Source organism: Papilio polytes, unplaced genomic scaffold, assembly GCF_000836215.1.
Source record: "Papilio polytes unplaced genomic scaffold, Ppol_1.0 DF823934.1, whole genome shotgun sequence".
NCBI classification, from domain to species: Eukaryota; Metazoa; Arthropoda; class Insecta; order Lepidoptera; family Papilionidae; genus Papilio; species Papilio polytes.
The window spans coordinates 120,761-142,717 of record NW_013525270.1 but is presented as its reverse complement, the minus strand read 5'-3'; the positions used below and the strand labels follow the sequence as shown (position 1 = coordinate 142,717).

Sequence of the window (21,957 nt, the reverse complement as noted above, 5' to 3'; positions counted from 1 at the left end):
TATTAATATAAATGTATTTTATGAAAACTTGTTGACAAACGTATTAATTGATTTGTATTGTGATAGGTTATAACATAGATCGTTTCTAGTATGTATTTACAAATATTCATGTTACGGGTGCATGAGGCAATTCAGCAACTAACCTAGTGACTAAGCAATTTTATATTACAAAAGTGTTTATTATTAAATTTAACAAATTAAGAAATGTACATAATTGAAAAACATAATTACATATTTTTTTCAAAGTGTAGTTTTTAAATATTGACGGTAAAAATATTTTAAATTCTAATTTTGTATATTTAGAGCCCTGGTGTGTGTCTTTTAATAGTTATAATTAAAATAAAGTTTTAATTAATGTATGAGTCGAAATACTCACCTTTAGCACCACAATACCCATTTAAAGTACCCCACTTATATTTCAAGTCCTCGACATCACTACGAATATTCAATTCGCTGGAAAATATCTTTTGATGTAACAAGGAATTCTTGCGATTACTTTTCGAGTTCGGTTGGAAAAGCGACACGATTTTATTTAACGGACTCATGTTTCGAACAACAGAATCGAAAAATAACACAATCGATTCATAAACACACGTAAATAATAAATCAGAATCACGTTAATTGTTCCCGATTAAGGTAATCATTAACAACAATTAAAAAAAAAACAACACGGCAAATGCACTATTCTATTTTTATTAAATTGCAAGCCAATTACAAAGAATTGTCTATGATGTAAATAAATTCGCTTAAAAACTTTTCGGTGATCTTTTTTTAAATTTAAATTTCGAACGAAAATTGGAGCGCTCCAAATGCACTAACAGTTTTTTGTCATAACCGTTCGGATGCGCGCACAACAGTGTCCGTCGTGCCTTCGTCTATGCTTGGCGTACACTTTCTTCAGACACGAACTTTCATTGGACAACGTTCTGTGCATGTTTTACATAAAGCTTCAATTTCAAGCGTTAAAATTTATCGCACGGTACTTTAACACGTTTCGAATTACACTTAATCTACGTAATACAGGATAACTGTTCATGTGTGATTTTAATGTCGCATTGTTTTTTATTTGGTTACGATTTCGATTCGCTCTGTCGTTCAAAGTACTTTTGGAATTAAAGTACACGGAGATTCCGCACGAAGTTTTTAATTATAAAGTTGCGTATACCACAATAATGAAATTACGTAAGCGTGTGAACACGTAACTGAGACAATTAAAATTCATTTGTATTATCTTTTTAATCGCCGGCAATAAATGTATAACCATACATAAGTAACGTAACAAAAATGTATATGAATACGTTACGGTTGTGCTTTTGTATTTCCCATATTTGAACAAACGACCTTATTTTAAGGTATCTTATTTTTAGGTAAAAACAATAAAATTTAATAAATTATCGTTTAATAGTTTAAAATTAATAAATCTCCGACAATTGTACTCCTATACTGTACTCCTATACTGTACTCCTATAATTGTAATTATTTTTAAGGAGGAAGGGCTGAGCGGAATATACAAGTACCCTTTTTATGTCTGTCCAGTAAGAATAAACAACACATTTGCTACTTTTTTGCTGGTGCTTTGTGAAGCGGTCACTTCGCTATATTACAGAAATTAAGTGGCCAGTTCTGAATATTAATTGATAGAGTAAAAGAGCCGAAACAAATGATTGAATTTTTCAAATTGTTAAGTTAGGAATCGAATCTGCTACACGTTCATTTTATCCACTTCACATCGCATTACTCATCATTACCTTAAAGCTTTACCAATAGATGGTGTTGTTTTAGTTTATGGTAACTAACTCTAGATGGCATTGCATGTGGGTTAAAAATAGATTGTCACAATCTTAGAGAAACGAAATATTTCATAAATTTACTTTAAACATTTTACATTTTAAAACTTAAAATTTTTTACTAATATTATTTTTAAAATATTCTCATTTATCAAGAACACTGCCATCTAACGACGATACTCGACACTAAGTCAAATGCTATTTGTTTATAGTTAAACATAGATGGCACCACTTTGCTATAAATCAACTTTTTTGCGTACTACTTACCTTTAGTTGTAGTTAAAGTGTTGGGCCGCTGTGCTGGTGCGCGGTGTGGTGGCGGCTTCCTGGGGGAGGGAGGTGGAGCGAGGGAGGTGCGCGCCCGCACTGTCACGGGGGACGACGACAGCTTCTGTACCACGCCATTCTTCTTGACTGGAAAATAACATTGTTTATTTATTATTTAGAAACTTTTATATTGCCTAAAAATAATTCACAGTAGTTGCCTAACCTAGTGCTAGATGAAAGGGTATACTTGAAGAAAGAAAGAAAAACCGATATCCCTTACATAAAATATATTCTAGAATAATATTAATAAATTAATTTAATCTAACTAATATTATAAATGCGAGTTTAGATGGATGGATGGCTGTTTGTTAGTTTGTAGCCTAAACGGCTGGATTAAATTTGGCATAGATGTAGAGCAGAGTATGGAAGAACACATAGGCTACTTACTTATGTTTTTTAATACCACGCGGACGGAGTCGCGGGCGAAAGCTAGTAGTATATATATCACTCAGAAACATTCAATCAATGTATCGGCATCATAAAGATAAAATATCTCATTTTTTTATGCAATTTGCTACACATAACGTTTCCAACCTGCTTTCTTTACATTTTTATCTCCAGCTTCCGTTAACTACCGGTTATCAAAGCATACATGCATAATACCGACCAGAGAAAGGTCTCCGGAATGCTATTTTACGCTCAATACCGATAAACTTATATAAGCAAAAGATTTTGATTATTTAAGTAATAGTAGATTGAAAACATTAAAATCAAGTATCTCAAATCGATATAATAAAGAAGCACTTATTATTATTTTATTTAATGAAGTTACATAACGATAAAAATTGCATAAATTAGGCTATAAATAAAATTGATTTTACTGAGGACTTGGTTCATCTATGAACATTCACAACTACTTTTGGATAGGTCAAAGCTACTTAAGAATATTACATCTGTGAGAAAAATTCAAACTATTACTCTATTATATGCAATGGAATGATTACTAACAAAAAATACAATATGGTTATAGTTCTATGTCATTATCAACCTGCTCTTGTCCATACTGAGAGTCTCTTCTTATGCATGTCCTTAAGTTACTAGTTTTACTGTTTAATTGCCTAAATATTAATTAAAATCTAAGTTAATTTGGCAACATCTTATAACAGTGGTAGTGTCCGCTTTAACATCTTAGCACGAATGGGCCGGCACGCCCGGTGTAACACCACGACCACACAGAAGACAAGCGTGAAATGGAAGCAATTCCGTGTTTCGTCTGATGAGTGTGGTGCCGGAGGCCTAATTTAAGTCCCTTTCTCTTACCACCCTTTTCTTATAAGGAGAGGATGGGAAGGGNAAGTGGATTTGGCGGTGGAGGAGATGCATAGGAAGAGGAAATATCCTCTTTTTGTGCGTCTCCTCTTCCGTCGTATAAGGGTAGGCAACGCATCTGCTATTGAGGATGTCTATGGGCAGCGGTCGCTTTGCCATTTTGGCGGATTCAGGTGACCGCTTGCTCGTTTGCCACCTTATGTTATAAAAAAAAACATAAAAATTAAACTCACGCTTAGTAGTACTATGTATATGACGATTCTAACAAAGATTCTGAAATTATTGCTTTAGTAGGAAGTTGATGTGGGAACAATTCATTACATTTACATTATAAACGATTGAAAATTTTAAACTAAGAGTAAGGTTGTATACGAAACCATTGTAGATACAACAATCATGTGGGAAAATTATACAATGTAAATTGATACGTTTGCACATGTAGCCTGATATCAAAGTTGGTAATGTAGCGTGGCAGTGAAAGTGAGGAACGGCCTGCGTTACATTACATTACACAAGACATTTTAATCTATTTGATCTTAACATATCAGTCGTAAAGTTAACGACTTGCGGAACAACAAATAGAATAGCAGGATAAGACTGAGAGATAACGATATATTTGGCTTAAACATGAGTTAAGAAATATTCAGTAGTAGTCCTCTCCCCTTTCCCATCATTATGAAAAGGGTAGAAAGCGGAAGTGGAATGCCTAGACAGGTGCGTATAAAGATAAAATATCCAATTTCTATCCCCTCCTCTCGCAGTCTACATTGCGAGCAATGCATTTGCATTTTTTATTTGTAGCAGATGTCTATGGGCAACAGTCAATTCGCGATCTACAAATTTCAGGTGGCAACATGCTTGCTTGTTAATAATTTTTCTGGCTTATAATTGTATTTTTCATTATTAATCTGAGTGTAAAATTCTTATCACGGCCACGCACATCGTGTTAAAGGCATTTGAAAACGTAATTAGTACAGAAACACGATTAGGGTTAAAAACCCTTGTGTACTCATTGCGATTGAGAACAATCACGTTCTAGAACTTAAATTCCATCTAATTTAAATGTTAATAATTCGGCGGTCAAGACATATTAATAAAATTCATCATAATTTAAAAACAAATCACCATCGAAATCCGTTTATACAATATAAGCTCTAGTAACAATATTTAATCTTTGTTTTTTATTAGTGTGTTTTCTAACTCAACATCCTAAATGTTGAAAGGTTCTTATCTCTTTAGGTACTCTACAGAACCACAATTAAAAATGGAAGGGCATGCTTCAACGAGCTGGTTACCTTTTGACACACTTTCCAAAGGACAAGTTTGCGCAGGCGCTATTGTCTGTCTATACTGAGCAGTTAAATAACGCATGTTACGTAACCGCATGCACCACGTCGCTTGATTAGTGATGTTCAAGATAAGGAGAACATAAAACGACTAGTTAACAATCGCCGTGGGCGGTTACCACTGAATGGTAACGCATTGCTGGTTACCATTCTGTAATTATAAGCATATGTACTTTCTATTTAGATATTGCTGCATATAGACATTTCAAAAATGGATTCATTCGATGATAATATTTCCTTACTATGCATTGAAAATATTAGAGAAGGCTAGCAAATGTTTTACAACGATCATTTCTTCTACGCCTATCCATTCATGTATACTCCTAAGGTGCGGATACTCTTCTAACCTTCTATAGAGGACATTTTTGTATTTTTGTATTTTTGTATTTTTGTATTTTTGTATTTTTGTATTTTTGTATTTTTGTATTTTTGTATTTTTGTATTTTTGTATTTTTGTATGTGACGAATACACCCAAACACTACTGTATCGATTTCAATAATTCTTTTACCATTAGAAAGCTACACAACTGACTAACATAGGATATGTTTAGGAATAGTTTCTTTTTTTTATTCCAACGATATGGCGGACTAAAACTAGTTCCAGCTCCTAGTATGTCAAGCGTAGGTACGTGATTATTTTTTACTCTATATAATATTTTGTTTTGAATACTTGTAGCGTACTGCGGCAGATTTTTGTATTTCAAATGTTTTTTACATTAATTTACGATAACGAGAAAATTACGGGAATCAAACTTAGGTTTTTAGCTGCATTGCGTTTAATGTAATGCCTAGAAATTCAAGTACTATTAGAATTCTACGTAACATAAAGCCCCTATCGATTTTCATGCTGGCAGTGAGATGTATGACTCACCCTGTGCGGGCGCGGGAGGGGGCTGCGGGGGTGTAGGCGGTGGGCGGGCGGGGGTAGTCGGCGTTGGGGCGCTGTCTCGCTTCTTGCCATTTCCTGAAAAAGATGAGAGTGTTCTCATTAAAACCTGTAAACTTTTTAGTAGATGTGAAACATTTTTTTTTCATTATAGGGTTTTTGGAAAATCTCCTGCCTGATTATAGTTGCTTAATTTAATCTCTTATTAACTTGCGTTGTTATTAAACATAGATCTTAAACATGTTTTTATTCCTTTTATCATGATAGTTAATGTTTATGGCCAATAATATTAACCGTAACTTATCTACAAAACGATTCAACTAACACCACAGATCGTTGATTCGAAATGCATCGATTATTCAACATAAAACAACTATAACGAGCGAATCGTCTAGGTTATGCACTTATTCTGCAGTTATATTCGCATAAAGCTATCATAAATGGGTTGCCGTGGGAACATCCCGCACCATATTCAAGCAAAAAGTCAGTGAAAAGGAAACTTTTTAGTAAGACTACGCAATACCTGACAACACGAAGTAATAAAGTCATTTCATAATTAACATGATCAACCTCGTAACTTTTATGAAATAACATGCTATAAAAAAAATATTACTAGGATATTAACGGATACGTCGATTCATCTATCATCGGTCCATTGAATGTTTTGTGCCAGTATTTGAAACAGAGAAAGAACGAATTAAAATCAAATGGTATTATGGCCGGTTTCCCAGCTACATTTAACTATTCGTTAGTATTTTTTGATAACTTTATGAAATGCGTTTCCGAACTACGTATTCGAGTTTTATTGCTTTGAAACTTATGTCAAAAAACTAATGAATCACAAGATAATGATAAAATAAATGGAAACTTCAGAAACCCAGCGTTAGTAGCGTAAATACCAATATTTAAATACTAAAAGTAGACAGTCTAATGAATTTCTTTGTTCAGTATTTCTTAACATAGTTTCTTGCACTATAAGGTTTCCAGCTGCAAGCGAGCGCACGTGCGCATTGTCGTCAATACGAGACGAGTTTGAATTCCTTCTTTATGTCGCGAGCTAATAATACGTTAACGGCGTAAACAGAAAGGGAATAAAAATACAATGTGCTACTGTTTGTTAGTATTCCATTCCGTTTAGTATTTCTACTGTATACAAACACAAACAAAAATAGAAATCATGTCTTTACTATTATTTAAAAAAAACAAGCGGTTACAGGTGCAAAAGAATAAGTAAATAATTTGTTTTAGCGACTAAACAGGTGTTTTAAATTGTACGTTATGCTTAACCGTGGATTTTCACTGTCGGACAACTTCACAGAAAAATGTTGCCATCCTACATATTTGCGTTGAAGAAACTGAGACAACGATAACGACAACGATATACTTTTGCACATGTTACGGCAGTGTTACCACACGGTTATAATATCAAGTAGGTACTTAATCATTCATTGTAGTTTTAAAACAGACCATAATTATCTTTACATTAATACTTGTCAGGAATAATTCGTATATTGTGTCGTCTGCTATGAAAATGATAAAAATGTTAACTTTCAGTATGAATTAAATCTTACTAATCTTACTATCTCACTAATATTATAAATGCGAAAATTTAGATGGATTGATGGATGTTTGTTACAGTTTGTAGCCTAAACGGCTGAACGGATCTCGATGACATTTGGCATAGACGTTGAGCATAGTCTGGAAGAAGACATAGGCTACTTTCTTTGTTTTTTAATTCCACGCGAACGGAGTCGCAGGCGAAAGGTACTTAGTATTAAATAAGCGGCACCAAGTATGTAACTAATACGAGAAGTTTCGCAATCCTAGCCTAGTACAGAATAGGCTAACGTTTCTCGAAATGTATCGTGGAAACGACACAGTAAAACACGGCACAATGCTAATAATATCTCAGTACATGTACTGCATAGAAACAAAGTACGAAGAAGAAACACACAGGTGCGGTTTACGTCAAACCACAACTCTCCGACAGTGCCACCAGTACTGCGGTAAAACCTATTCATTACAAATATTAGTTACTTAGCTGCGTTAGTAGGAAGTAGTAGGATAGAAAGGTATGTAAAATCAGAGTATTTAATTTCCTATCCTACGTAGAATCAAATACGCATCAAACTGTCACTATAAGAATTATAATTTGGCACGAATGTATATTGTAATGGCATTTCATCATGGGTAGGATATAAACGTCCTCGACTGTACCCATAGCAAAGTAAGAATACATTTTTTAACGGCATCATCTTTTAGATTACGTATGACAGTAATAAGCGCATTATCCTATAAATAGAATTTTAATCAGGGTTACTATGCTAAGAATTCCACTAAGTATAATATTTGCCCTTGCAGAATATTAAAGATGATTTCTTTAGCCACTACAGTCCCTACACAATAATAGAGAGTAATTGCCAAATATGTAGCCAGGCGTCAATATAACCCAATATATTAAATAGCATGAATTAACAAATCACTGAGCCTTTATTATTTCAACCTTTGATTTGTTAATTTAAGAGACATTTTGTCTTCACAACCGTAACCTTAACTTTATAAAATACACCAAAACATATTAAATGGGAACTATTTGACAAATACCTGTTTTTATTTGTATCCGAAAATTAATTAATTAAACACAAGTTATTATATTAATGCATTTTAGTGCTTCCCGAAATAAATGAGAAACATGATGTTAATTTTAACCGAAAGTGACGACGGCCCAGGAAATATATTTTTATCCTAAAGTTAAAAAGGCCGCGCAACTTTCGCTTGTCTTCCTGATAATGCTATTTTAGTCAGTTTGTTCTAAACAATTTATTTATAAATATAATATTACGTAATAAGTCTTTATAGGACTTGCTCTTAGACAGGATTGGTTCTTAATATAACCGATATCGGTAATTCTATTGTTTTTTTTTCTTAGTTATTTTTCTATGCTCGTAAATATTAATGATAGCTTGTACTTCGTTTCGAATAAATTCGCACGACCAACTTTTATTTTTGTTTACCGTTAGACAACAATATTGAAAATTATTGTGTGAACCTCTCTATTCTTTTATAACTGGCATATTCTTCTCATGATGAGGAATCTATTATAAATCTGATGTATTTGGCTAAATTAAATAATCATCAGAGTAAAACACTCTTTTTGATTTTCTTTTTAACTATTTGAAATTCTTCTCTCGCTAACTCATTCAGTCTTCCGTGTTATCAAATAGGTCACAAATATAGCAAACTCTTACTGAGTGCAATTTAGACATCGCTCCTACTCATCACAGAACTATTGCCAATCTGCCAGTCGTTTCTATTGTTCCGTCATATGTCGGTACTTGCAAATTAGAATATTCTTGGCCTAAGAGATAATAGAAATATGAACTCTCAAATGAATTCACAAAACTTGAAAATAGATAGTAAGAAAAAAATAAAAGTAGTGAAAAGGGAGTCCAGAACTAAATTGAAGATCACATGCTTAAAAGTTTTAGGTAAACATTATATATTCTATCATCAAGAAGATTAAAAAGCCATTTGCCATAATGACACAATTTATTTCACATCTTTGTAAACAATATGACCGACTCTTACTTCGGAGTTCGAGTCGAGTCTTGCATTAATCGTTCCGACTACAAGTATACTTGTTCCACGGAACAATGGAAGGTCGCGAGGTACAGCAAAGGACAAGTAGGTGTTAGCGAGAGTGAACGAGATTTTATTATAATATGAAATATACATACAGCTCCGTACATTTGTAAAATATTTCATAAAATAAAAACTTGAATGAGAGAGATAAAAATATTAACAGAAGTTTCTTCTGTCTTCTCTTTCTCTGATTTAGAAAAGACGAGAAACATTAATGATAGAAGTTGCTTCTGTCTGAGACTAAAGTTGTCAAAACTAATTCTTTTAACTGGAACTCTCATTGAACTTCTAAATATGAACTGAAAAATACTCACCTCTGGTCCCAAAAGAGCCGAATCTCTCTCGATTCACAGCAATTTTATATTTCTTATCATTAGGAACCGGCAACTTTGACGGATACTTTTCGGAGTTTGCTCTGTAGAGCTTCTCTTTGGACCCGTGCGCTCCCATCTTCACAATTAGCTCTTAGGGCATTTTATCATAACTTTCATCGATTTTCGACGTTCGTTAACACTTTACACTACACACTAGAGAAGGCATCGATCAGGAACTATTGTTTATCTTCTTATTAACATATTGACCGCTGTTTCGGAAAAATATTTTAATTACATTCGAATACGCTTTAATTATTTGTAAGGTGTCATAATTTGAATGTTACGTAATGTACGAGTATACTAAATATTCAAAATAATAGTACTAAATAATCTAAGTTCCGAATACGCATTAACTTCAGCGCAACAAAGCAGTAGCTGATATAATTATTGCAATGTTGTAATCTATTTCTGTAGTCGACTCATGCACCACCAATATAAAATGAACTGCAGCTTAAAACATTCATTCCTGTTCTTAAACAAGAAAACGCATAGTACTAATTGTGTAATCCCCGAGTTCTAGTTAAAATGGTTAGTTTATTTTACGTTTTGTTAAAATGTATTAAGTTTCTGAGAACAGAAAATAATATTAAGGGCCTTTGTGCTAAAAAGGGAAATAAACTAATGAATCTAATCTGAATATAACATCTCAGAAATGTGAAGATTACAATGAAATTTTCCGTACAATTCTATTGTTTTTCTAAAGTACAAAAACATAAAAAATTATGGCAAAAACATAGGCTAAATTTTTCCATTGTCTAATTATACTGTAATATTTTGCTGTTGGAATTTTATTCGATTCTACTTTCGCCCAAGGATATGGATTGGAAACCATTACATTAAATCAAATTATAACAACATCCTCAATTAAGTTGTTTGTCAGTGAAATGTCGTCTATTTTGAGAGCTAACATAATGTGGGGCGAGGAGTGTTGAAGGCACGGTACTTCTACTCACGAAACTTTTATTATGATTAATGAATGTTTTAGGAAACTAGCATTAAATATGATATATGTATGCTTATTACTCTTATAAAAATGTTTTAAAATAGATTCATTAAGTGTTTAATACTAAATTTGGTTGCTATTTTTAAAAGCAATTTACATGGAAAAGTATTTTAAAGGAGTTAAACAAGCAGATATTCGTCTGCAAAACTATTAAATAAATCTATCAAACGTGCGAATAGAAACGGCGCGTCGCTTAACTACCTAATTTCCTAGCGGAGATAGCTTTCCTACCTCCGTGTCGCATAGAAAAGCTATCCGACTATACCTATAACAAAGTGACTTATAATAAGCTAGTCTGCGTATTTGGTATTCAGTTCCTTTAAAAAAAAAAGTCGTGAAACGTAATCAAGTAGGTACGTAGCACAGCTGTGAAAATATCACTTGTGTAACATGTAAGACCTGAATTATACGATAATTTTTATTACAAAATACGCCCAAGGAGAGGCAGTTTCGAATTATAACTACATTCTGTAAAAATACTAAAGAAAAAATACTAATATACGATAACTCTTACTCGAATAAAGCTATTTGATAAACATAAGACAACTTCCTATTAATCAATATTCTTCTAAAAATAATTAAGAAAACTTTCTTTAACACGTATCAAAATCCTATTAACTTTTTTTCAAAAACATAGCGAAAATAAATCCAGCCAGTTATTTAAAATTCGCGTACAACGCCTTGAAAAACAAACAAGGACAACATTTAGAAATGCCGCTATTTCAGTGAACATTGCTTTCAGGGTTAAATAACTTACGAGACAAACGCATGTCCTTTCAGGCGATATTTTAAACATCGCTGTTCTAGTGTTGCGATATATTTAGTCGGCGGAGATAAATGGGCTACACACACACACACACACACATATCAACACAGACGAAATCTAACACAAGCACAAAGCGAGAGCGACTTAAAAAGACGCATGTATTATCTACTTGCTTGTCGCGGCTGCCACCGGATATTTTAAACTCGTGCAACATTTTATCACAATAACAAACAAGTCCAGACCGAATAGGGTTGCCATTTTCAATGTAGTAATAAATAACAACGATTCAAAATCAATTCAATTAACAACATCTGAGCTGGCTAATTGAGTAATTTTGAAATGTTGGTTTGCCATTTTTTTTACGGAAACTTACGATGATACGTATATCTAAACACTTAACATAATTGAAATTTCACTATTTGCTTTAAGAGACATCTACACTCACGTTAAGCTTAAGACAGCAGAGAGCACTAATAACATTAACCTACTTATTGGAACAATAATGTAAATATGAACATACATATTTCTTTAATTACATAACTACAAAAAATACCATTGCGATTATATAATCGTATTAGTTTCCGAACACAATTCATGAAAAACATTCGTTATTACACATTCACTCTATGCAAGGTTGACATGAATCTTTCTTTCAAATCAATCTTTGTTAATTTCAGTCATAACTCCATCGCAACTCATCAAATTCCAATAAAATATTGTTATTAAATTCTTTTTAAATCAAAACGTAAATTAGAATGGCACAGCCCTGGGTGAAACAAACTTGCACCCATTGTAATACTTTGAATTGTACTTCATAATCGCTTACTTGTCACTCGCAGGATGTATGTGTTACTCAATTCTTTGAATTATTTAAACACGTAGGTGGGAAATAAATCTGGCACTTTGTTGGTGATCAACGAATTTCCACATCAATATTATTAAAATAAGACAAATGAAAATGTTACCGTAGGTAGTCAAACAATACTGTTTAGATTTCGGTCTATTGTACTCGTATAAATCTATCGTTACCTAATCCATGAAGCATTTAAACATATAATTTGGATTCCACCTAAGTAATATAACTTTTATTTCAATTAATATTCTTATATGTATTGAATAAATTTTGATGGTTATTTCAAACCAACAATGTTAGAGCATTATGACAATTTTATTAGATCATCGCCAAGAGTTTGTTTGTAAGAAGACAAGATGACATCACGTAAATGACGGCTAGAATTTATACCTACGGTTGTTATCTTAGTTAACTGAAGTCTTAAAATGTAGACTGGCACAATTTAGGCTTATCAAACTTAAAATTCAACATTTGTAGTAATTTTACTATTAATAAATCGTAAAACCTTCATAACTCCTTAAATCACTTTTTTGTCTATAGCTCTGCAAAACAAAGCGTTTAATATTATTATATATACTATTATAATACTAATGAAACATTTGTATTATTGTATTTAGTGAAATAATCTACCGTGACTTCAAAAATTCTTCCACCATTAAAAAGCTATACTATCACCGAGTAACATAGGCTATATTTTTTTTTTTAAATCCACGCAGACTGAGTCGAAAGTAACAGCTAGTTTATGCTTTACGAATTTGCTTAATATTCACGTCATTTCGAATACTCAAAAATTTACATTAATTGTAAACTTTTCACGTTCACGACGTAACATTTGTTATTCAAATTAGATTCACGATTCTTGTACAGGTAATATTTGCGCTAATATATGAACAAAAACGACATCCCAAAATAGACATTACATGATACGATACGATTCAGATTTTGTCCGTAAGATGAGAACACATTTAATAGCATAATTAAATACAAATTTTGCTATAATAATAGCAGTTAAATAAACCATCTTATCTCATTACTTTTGCTACTTTGAAATACATGTATCCAATAATAATATTTTTAAAACAAAGAATGAGTACGACAGAAAAAGAAGATTTAAATTCTGAGTAAAATTGTCCGTTACGTGACGTGCACAACTTTTTATTTGCGGAGACATATTAGCACTTTAGCCACAGTAATACCACAATACAAATTACATGCAAATTGACGCCCGCGAATCACGACTGACCCAACGAGGCGGATCTATTTGACCTTTTGATCTCAACATTTTATCTAACCAAACGCATGAATTCCACGGAGTAACAAGTAGAATAAAACCTTAGGAACTCACATCTCATCTAATTAGAAGCTATCTTAATTAAAAACATCTTTGCCTATCAATTTAAAATAATGTATCAAAAGGTGACCAGAAGAACATTAATAAGAATCTAAAGATATTTGGATATTTGGAATTTGAATTGAATTAAAACACTAATAAAATCCATCTATTATTTCACACCTCCTAAGAGTGTAGTTGTAAATCCTAACCATTCAACACAGCCATAGCAACTATCATACGTTGAGAAAGTCATAAATATTGTATTTAGATAAACGAATTAACATTACGATTATATTAATGTACAAAGGGAGAACATTAAATTGATAATGCAACAAAATATTTGTTCACGTGTAAGCGTAACCTTAATAACACATTTTAACTACATGTATTCTTAATTAATAACATTGTATGAAAATTAATCGATTATTACTAAGCGGAATAGAAGGAAACTCTTGAGGGACTTAAGTTATGACCGAATATTCCGGTTTGGTTAGTAATTCTACTGTCCTATTTGACTACTTTATTTCTTCTACGACAGCGTCTTGTTAAGTTGTCGAGGTAAGATTAATTTTCAACACTGAGGTGAAATTAGGATGTAAAATTAACTCTTACTATTAGAAGCGACTATTTTTTTAAGAATAATAAACTATTATTAGTGGCCAATAGATAATTCCCACTATAGCCTAGAATTTTGTGAACTACCGATGGGATATAAAAAAAAATCTAAACTAGTCAATCATTTTTAAACTGAATATGGCATAATTGATGTCACGGAACATCAAACCCTTGACGAGAGTTGAAAACATACTATCTCCGTTTTACAAAAAAGAATGAAAGAGATGACACATACTCACACGATTGTTTCGACAATACACCCACGATAAGAATATTGTTAAGGCATTTCAGGGCATTCGATGGTAGTTAACAATGATAAACTCACCCATACAACTAAACACAAGAGTAAAACAATATCTTGCCTCAGATATCCGTCGTTATCCCACCGCACCGGGGCGGAAGATCCCGCGTATTGAATAGCAGACAACAATTCAGTAATGGGTTGGGTAATGATATCTAGTCATGCGAAACATTCGATCCAATTCGCTCTTAAACAATGCTTTAATGACCCGTATTCACGTAGCTAGAAGTACCACATGCTATATTATAGCACAGAGATTCCCAATTGATGAATCTTGATACCAGCACTTCAGAGTTATATAGTGGGTCGCAAGCAACAGAGCATAAGCGCAAACAATACTGAAATGTTAGCATAACAATCAAAATCTGTGGTGACTTAGCTCAAACCGAGCGTAGATGGTACAAACTAAACTTTTAAAGAAAGATGTGAATTTTACGATAACGCGTTTGAGTATCTATCTCAAACAGTTTTCACATGGACGCCACTACATCCGTTTCCTTCGATTGTATTGTTTCCGCGACTCGGATGGGAAAGGACAAATAAACGCGTCTTACTTTGCAAACATTTTTGATCATCCTCGTCACAAAAAAGTGGTGTTTGGATTTGTTGCCCACATCATGCTTAATACAAATTCTGTAGACGCAGAATTTCAAATAATACACTTGATCTTATTAAGATTAATTTCAAAATTCAGGTGTTAATGAAATACTGTGTTAATCTGATACCAACAAGTGAAGAATTAACGAACAGCTTTTCAGAAAGTACTTATTTGTAGTATAAATAGATACTATAAAAACGCCATAGTGAGAGTTGTATAAAAGGAAACTGTGTCGAAGAAACAGCGCTTAACCCACTTACCGCCTATTAACCCATAGCTGTCATAACAATTATAGCCCGGCGTCCATGAAACATCTGTTCAGAAATAAATATTATGGAAATTAAGCAATTTCCTTCATTATAAAAAGTTTGTAGGGAATCAGCTGAAACCCAATTACTTGCATAAAAGTATAAAAAATTATAACATGTTTCTAACATTATTTCGACAGTGGAAACTCACAGATAGCCATTCATCTCACATTGAAATACGTAACATTGTTTACTTGTCATTTGTATCAAAGAATTCGGAGCAGACAATAAACAAAGATGTGAATTTATAAACATTGCAAGGGAATGCAAACAAACGGACAACTGAACCAGTAAACGATATCTGAGTTACACAAGATAGGAGTGTATTTACGCAAAGTAATAGAAAATTGACGCATGTTGTGCATGTATTTATTACAGTTGTGGTAACCATACTACATGATTAAGCATACGTCCAAATAATTTTGACATTTCTCTGCAAAAAAAATATTTAATTGCCGCAATTCTGCTACACAAACGTAAATTCAGGTTTCTGGCATATGCTAAATCTATATATCCTTGCACTGGTCTAATTTACACAAATACAGGAGACAGGAACCAGGAGTAAGTGTGTTTAGCACAGTTAAAACTAAACACATCCTATCACAAGATTCAAACGTCTGTGGCTCATGATGAGCGGCAAGCGTACGGGTTCACATAGGACTGTCTTAGAAGAGCCCAATGTGTGTAATGAAAAGCGTGTGTTAATGTACATTCGGTCGACTAACAAAATTGTGATTTGCAAAGCGTTACGTTCGAATTTTCAAGCTGCATTACAGTTTGAATGGTACTATAATTTGCTAATTCAAAACGCAAAATGTTCTACAGACGTCATACGTCGAGGACTAGGGCAGAGATATCGAAACGTGGTTAATGCAGTGAGTTTATAGTAAACAGAAGATGATGTTTGTGATATATCTGGGTCGGCCTATTGCAACAGTTTCAACATAATTCCGTAATAAACAAAGCGTCACGGCGACTGTGTTGGCCGGTTTCCAAGATGCAGCCGCTAACGAAGCATCCTGCACGAAATCGCGTTGATTGATAAACCATTTCGATAGCTAACTACGTCATTTTATGGTAATATAATAAATTCAGTGACGTTTGTTTAACGAGGCCCGTTTAAAAAGACCTAATTTTTTATTTTGTTAATTGGTAAGGAATGACGATGATTAGTACAATCTACAACCTAAATACAATAAGCCTTATAATATTTCTACAGTATTTTTAAAGTGTCTATCACAAACTAGGAAGGAGATTAGACCTCCTACATTGTGATTGAGTCGCCCAGGAACTAAGCTATCAATGTTAATAGATATTATAATGTCTAACAATGTTGTCGGCGTCTGGAACACGGGGCAAGCGTCCCGTTTAAATTATAAAGCGAGGCCGTGCACAGATTAGCATCCGGCGATATGCAAGCTCGCAGCACGGAGCACCGAGTATGCTTCACTAAGAACTATTGAGAACTATTGCAAATAAGTGTTTAGTACACATAGTCACGTTTTCGTAAACAGTATTTGTATAACCATAACGAGATCTATTAGAAATTACCAGTTTTCTGAAGTTGGTAACATCTATAGCCTTCTAAGGTGAAACTTGCTTTTCTGTAATTAACAAGGGAAAGGAATCCCACACCGCAACCAATGTCCACTCGCTGTGCATTCCAAAATTTAAGACAATAAGTAAATGCAAAATAATTCTTCTTCTATTTTATCTGTGGCCGTATAAAAATAGTTGGTCTTGACATCGTTATAGTAATTTATGTTCGTTTTAACTGAAACTCTAGTTTCGTAACACCAAAGCATAAACATTGAATAATAAAAGATATATTTGACGCAGTCAGTAACATTCCAGAATGTCGATATCAATGGATGCCAAGAATTTCGATTGATAATTCTATTAGGATTTTTGTTAACCGACCTTCCATACAAAATATTGATTATTTTTATTCACTTCATATCTGTCAGTTCGGCAGTACATGAACTAATTAAACTGATGTTTCCTCTATAAACTATCAAAAATCAGGACGACGAAATCTCCGCGACAACGGCCTCATAAAACGTGATAATCAAACTCAATGCGATGGAAATTAATATAGACTCTCCTGTGAACGATATATTAATGTCCTGTGGTTTGTTAAAACAATTGAATGCCACCATGGATAAAATAAAAATATTTGTGTTAGGCATTACACTTACGAATATAATTTTCTCATCTATAGATCATTCTCACGTGTCTCGGGATTCTTTTCATTCCCATAAACCACACGATTTATTAAATAAAATTCTACCGGTACATATACACGATAACAAAGACTGGTTTAACACGCTCTGGTAATCTACTATTTTATCGTAGTATTGTGCAAACTTTATCCTTCCTTGTGCGTAATATGAAAGCACTTTTTGTTAATCGAAGCAAACATTTAGCGTTGTTAACAATTACGCGTTGCGACAATCACGTTTTAATAATGGAGTTCCCAGCCGAATGGAAATTGGCATATTTATCAGATTTACACGACTAAATACGATTGGAGAGTAAAATAATGATTGGAGTCACGTAATTGTTAAATTACAGAGTCGTGTCGCGTTTCCTTTGGGTACGTGAACGACTTGCCGCTCTTTATAGTCGTCATATTTTTCCACCACTACACGAAAACATAATCTGTGATAAAAGTTGCTACATTACATTTTATAGTATAACTAGCTGTTGCTCGCGACTTAACCCGCGTTATTCACTGATAACGAAGACTTTTAATGTTAAAATAATTTTTGATGTCGGCCCAGTAGTTTTTGAATTATTTCAATATATACAAAAATACAAATATTTCCTCTTTATAATATTAATAGGTATAGATAATTATAAATAACATACTGTTCAAATACTCGATACATAAAAGTGAGGAGGATATTTTGGTGAGCGAATGGAAATTTGATTAGGTACATTATTGCTAATAACTAGATATAATTGTCCTCATGTTAGCATGCATAAAGTGTGAAACTTCATTCACATTTAATGTAAATACATTCATCGACTTAATATTCCAGGAAATTCAAATATTCACTGACAGTTATAAACTGCAAAAAACACATGTAAACCAGTGAAAGTCTTTAAAAATATAATTTGCACCGATTAAGGAAATTTATAGCTATGCACTTTAAAATTTACCGACTGGAAAAATAGGATGAAAAAACACATCTATTTGCACAAAATTGAAAATAAATACATTTTGTTAAAACACAAAACTGTAAAGGAAATGCTAAAATATGTGATACAATAAAGCGACAACTTCCTTCCTAAACCAAACTTCCTGCTACTATCTAAACTTCAAAGGATTTTCATCTCTTTCTCATAAAACATTTCATTTCTGTAATATTTACGCAACATGTTGAACAAATCGTCTCTGATGATAAATAAATAAGTCACTCACTATAGAACTAAAAAGCAAGGAAATGGGTGCCAATTTCCATTGAACGGCTACTCACGCGCAACCTTCAAATTGTATGAAAAACTAACGTGTAAACTACAAAATTGCTACCACAAACAAAGAGCCTTCCTTTAGGATACAGACGTGAATTGGCACATTACTATGCCTCGCTTCTGCCTGTCTTAGCATCGCTCGTCTACTTTAAATTAGCGACAGTAGCTCGCTTTGAGCGGGTTGTAACGGTACATCGGTACCCCGGACACAGTTACAATCACTAATGCCACCCGTTTTGGATTATTACGAATAAATATAATTGCTAGCAATCACATCAAATGGAGACAGACAAATTATAAGGCAACAGGCACAGTTAAAGAATAAGAATGACTTATAATTAACATTTGACAGCGTCCAATGGATTTTGAGCTAAAATCTAAAATAATTATACCACTAAAGCTTTTACAATCAAAGCATTAATATCTATTTTTTTTTATTTAACGAGACTGTAGCAATGTAAAAGAATACGATACCAAATAAAGCCAAGATAATTGGTAACTCAGTTCGTTCACCGTCTATCGGCTAAAGTCTATGCTTCCACAATGTACGAAGCAACCTGTTTGTTATAGGAATCACCTGTATTGCATAGAAACCGGTTTGCTACACGAAACCGCGGAACCTCATCGTACAACCACAAATGTCAGCTCGACCCGACAAACTATGCGATAGTAACACAACGGCTCACATATCTTTGTCACCCTAAAACTTACATACTTCTAGCCAACTAAACTAGAACTAGCATCAAAAAATGTCGAGTACTAACTCTTACACGAAACATTACTTCGTATGCAAGCTTATAACACAACGTCAGATGCATAGACAAACAGAAATATCTATAGATCGATTGTTAGTCGTTTTACCACAAAAGCTACTGGCAAAATGTCAATTATCTAGTTAAAGTTAATTCTAAATTATTGCTTTATAACTGTGAAAAATAGCACTAGCATAAATGATCAATAGATTAAAGAAATAATTTTTATTGTAGAGGTTTCGCTTTATTACGTAGTATTAATGTGTAAATCTTTTTGATGTTATACGAGTAAGTACTAATTAAAAATCTTCCCTTCTGATCGTGAGTGCCATTCATAAAACAAAATATATTATATCACTTATCAATTTAATTTTTGAAATTCATTTTCTTGTATGATCCTTAGTAAAATTTATCAACGACAAGATAAATACTAAATGACTGACTTTACTTAGCGTACTGACTACGCAATATCACATTTTGCACATTTCGTCACGAACTTGACTGGCCGGTTATTATTGCACGAATCAATTTACATAACATGTTAAAATATACATTGACACTTTTCAATAAACTTGCTTCTTAAATGACAAGTATGTACTTATCACATTCGGAATACCACAAACAATATGAATCAAAACTCTTGTGTGGAAATCGATTTGCAATCTATTTCATTGTTATATTCTGTAGCTTAAGTGACCTATCAACTTAAAGTTGATATTGTCTTCGACATGGATGTCGTAACGTTAATAGGGCGGGCAGCTGCCTCCATTACTCTAGAGAATCTAAGAAATGTAAAATAGATATAAATTAACGGTAGCAGGCCCCCTAACCTAGATCACCGGCTCGCAACGTCCATTGTCTCTAACATTATTTTCACAAACATTATGTTATCATAAGTTTACGAGAAAACAAAGGAAATAAATAACGAAAAGAGCTTGTAACAACTTTACTAGTAGCAGAATAATGGTATTGAAATATGACCTTTAATTTAAAACAAAACGTGTAAAAAGTGTTATTTTTGAGGCGGAACGGTGTTATTTAACACTAACGTCGTAACAAGTGTAATTGAGCTAACACACAATACGAAAGAGGATACACTTTAAGTGTTCCTTTTTATCTATCTGCTATTCACACGTACTAAGCAAACATGTAAAAGATTTATAAAAGAAAGTATTTGAGAATATATATCTAAACAATTCGAGATATCAGTAAGTTACTGCAAATTAGATAGATACAGTTCAATCAGGTGAAATTGTTATAGTGCTCGTTCTGACAGTGATTTTAACAGTAAAATAAGTAGAATGAAAGTAACAAAACGTTACAAAGTGCTCGCCGAAATAGTCACGATCCCTGTTGGTAAGGTCAAAGACAGAAAGCAGAGCTTGTTAGGAGAAATCAATTGTTAATATTGGTAAAATTATCGCTCTCGATAGTTAAACAAGAAAAAATACGTACCAAATATATTATCATCCCTTTCATCCTCGAGGAAAAAGAAGAGATAACCGAGTATTACATTTGTGCGACGTAAACAATAACATACCTAAAACAAATTATGTCGAATAGGTACAAATAAATTCTCGCAACTGCTACGCAATTACTGGTGATAGACCCAATATCTAAACTATTCAAGTTTAAACGCATTCGATATCACAAATCGCTAGGGACTGTCATTTCATATCGATGATAAGTGGCTGAAGACGTGACAATTTGTGAAAACCGTGACTGATAAAGTATTGGTCGAGATTATTTGCAACGATCAGATCGTAATATCAATGTTTCAAGACAATTGCGGTTTGTACACAGGGTCAAACATGGAAACAACAGTGTAATTTCGGTTCAATTTCTAGTAATAATTGAGAATTCCCAAGAATAATTCCGATCGTGGCATAATCAGTAACCATTGGACCTTTCAAGATTAGTCACGATAATTTCTAAATAAGCAAATGTCATACAAAAGATCAAGTAAATACAGATAAAATCGTTATAATTTCAATGTTTTGAACTAAGAATCATAGATACTTGACAGAAATACGCATTTCAGCTGATAATGTGAGTAAAAAAACAATAAAACTAGCTTAAAATGATAAATATTCATAATGAATTCAATTAATGTTTGACCTTAATAATGTAATACAATTTAGTAACATGTTCCTAAACTATTCATCACTGAACGACATAACGCCTGTCTCCATTATTCCATTGATAAAGCGATATTCCGTGCTTTCAAAGCTTTTAGGCCATCGAACATAATAGCTCCAATATGGGTCAGGGTGTTAATCGCTTATAATCTGTTTATGTTTGGAAACATATTACATATATC

General features: G+C 33.1%; 1 protein-coding gene across 1 annotated transcript in view; it reads right to left on the bottom strand.

Moving 5' to 3' along the window:
• Positions 1-21,957, bottom strand: part of LOC106101951 (flocculation protein FLO11) — a 76,356-nt gene that overhangs the window by 28,102 nt on the left and 26,297 nt on the right. The window contains exons 4-5 of the mRNA XM_013281342.1: positions 5,601-5,693; positions 2,055-2,201 (exon numbers count right to left, since the gene is read on the bottom strand). Of these exons, the coding sequence (XP_013136796.1) occupies positions 2,055-2,201; positions 5,601-5,693 (240 nt within the window). The remainder of the gene's footprint in view (positions 1-2,054; positions 2,202-5,600; positions 5,694-21,957) is intronic.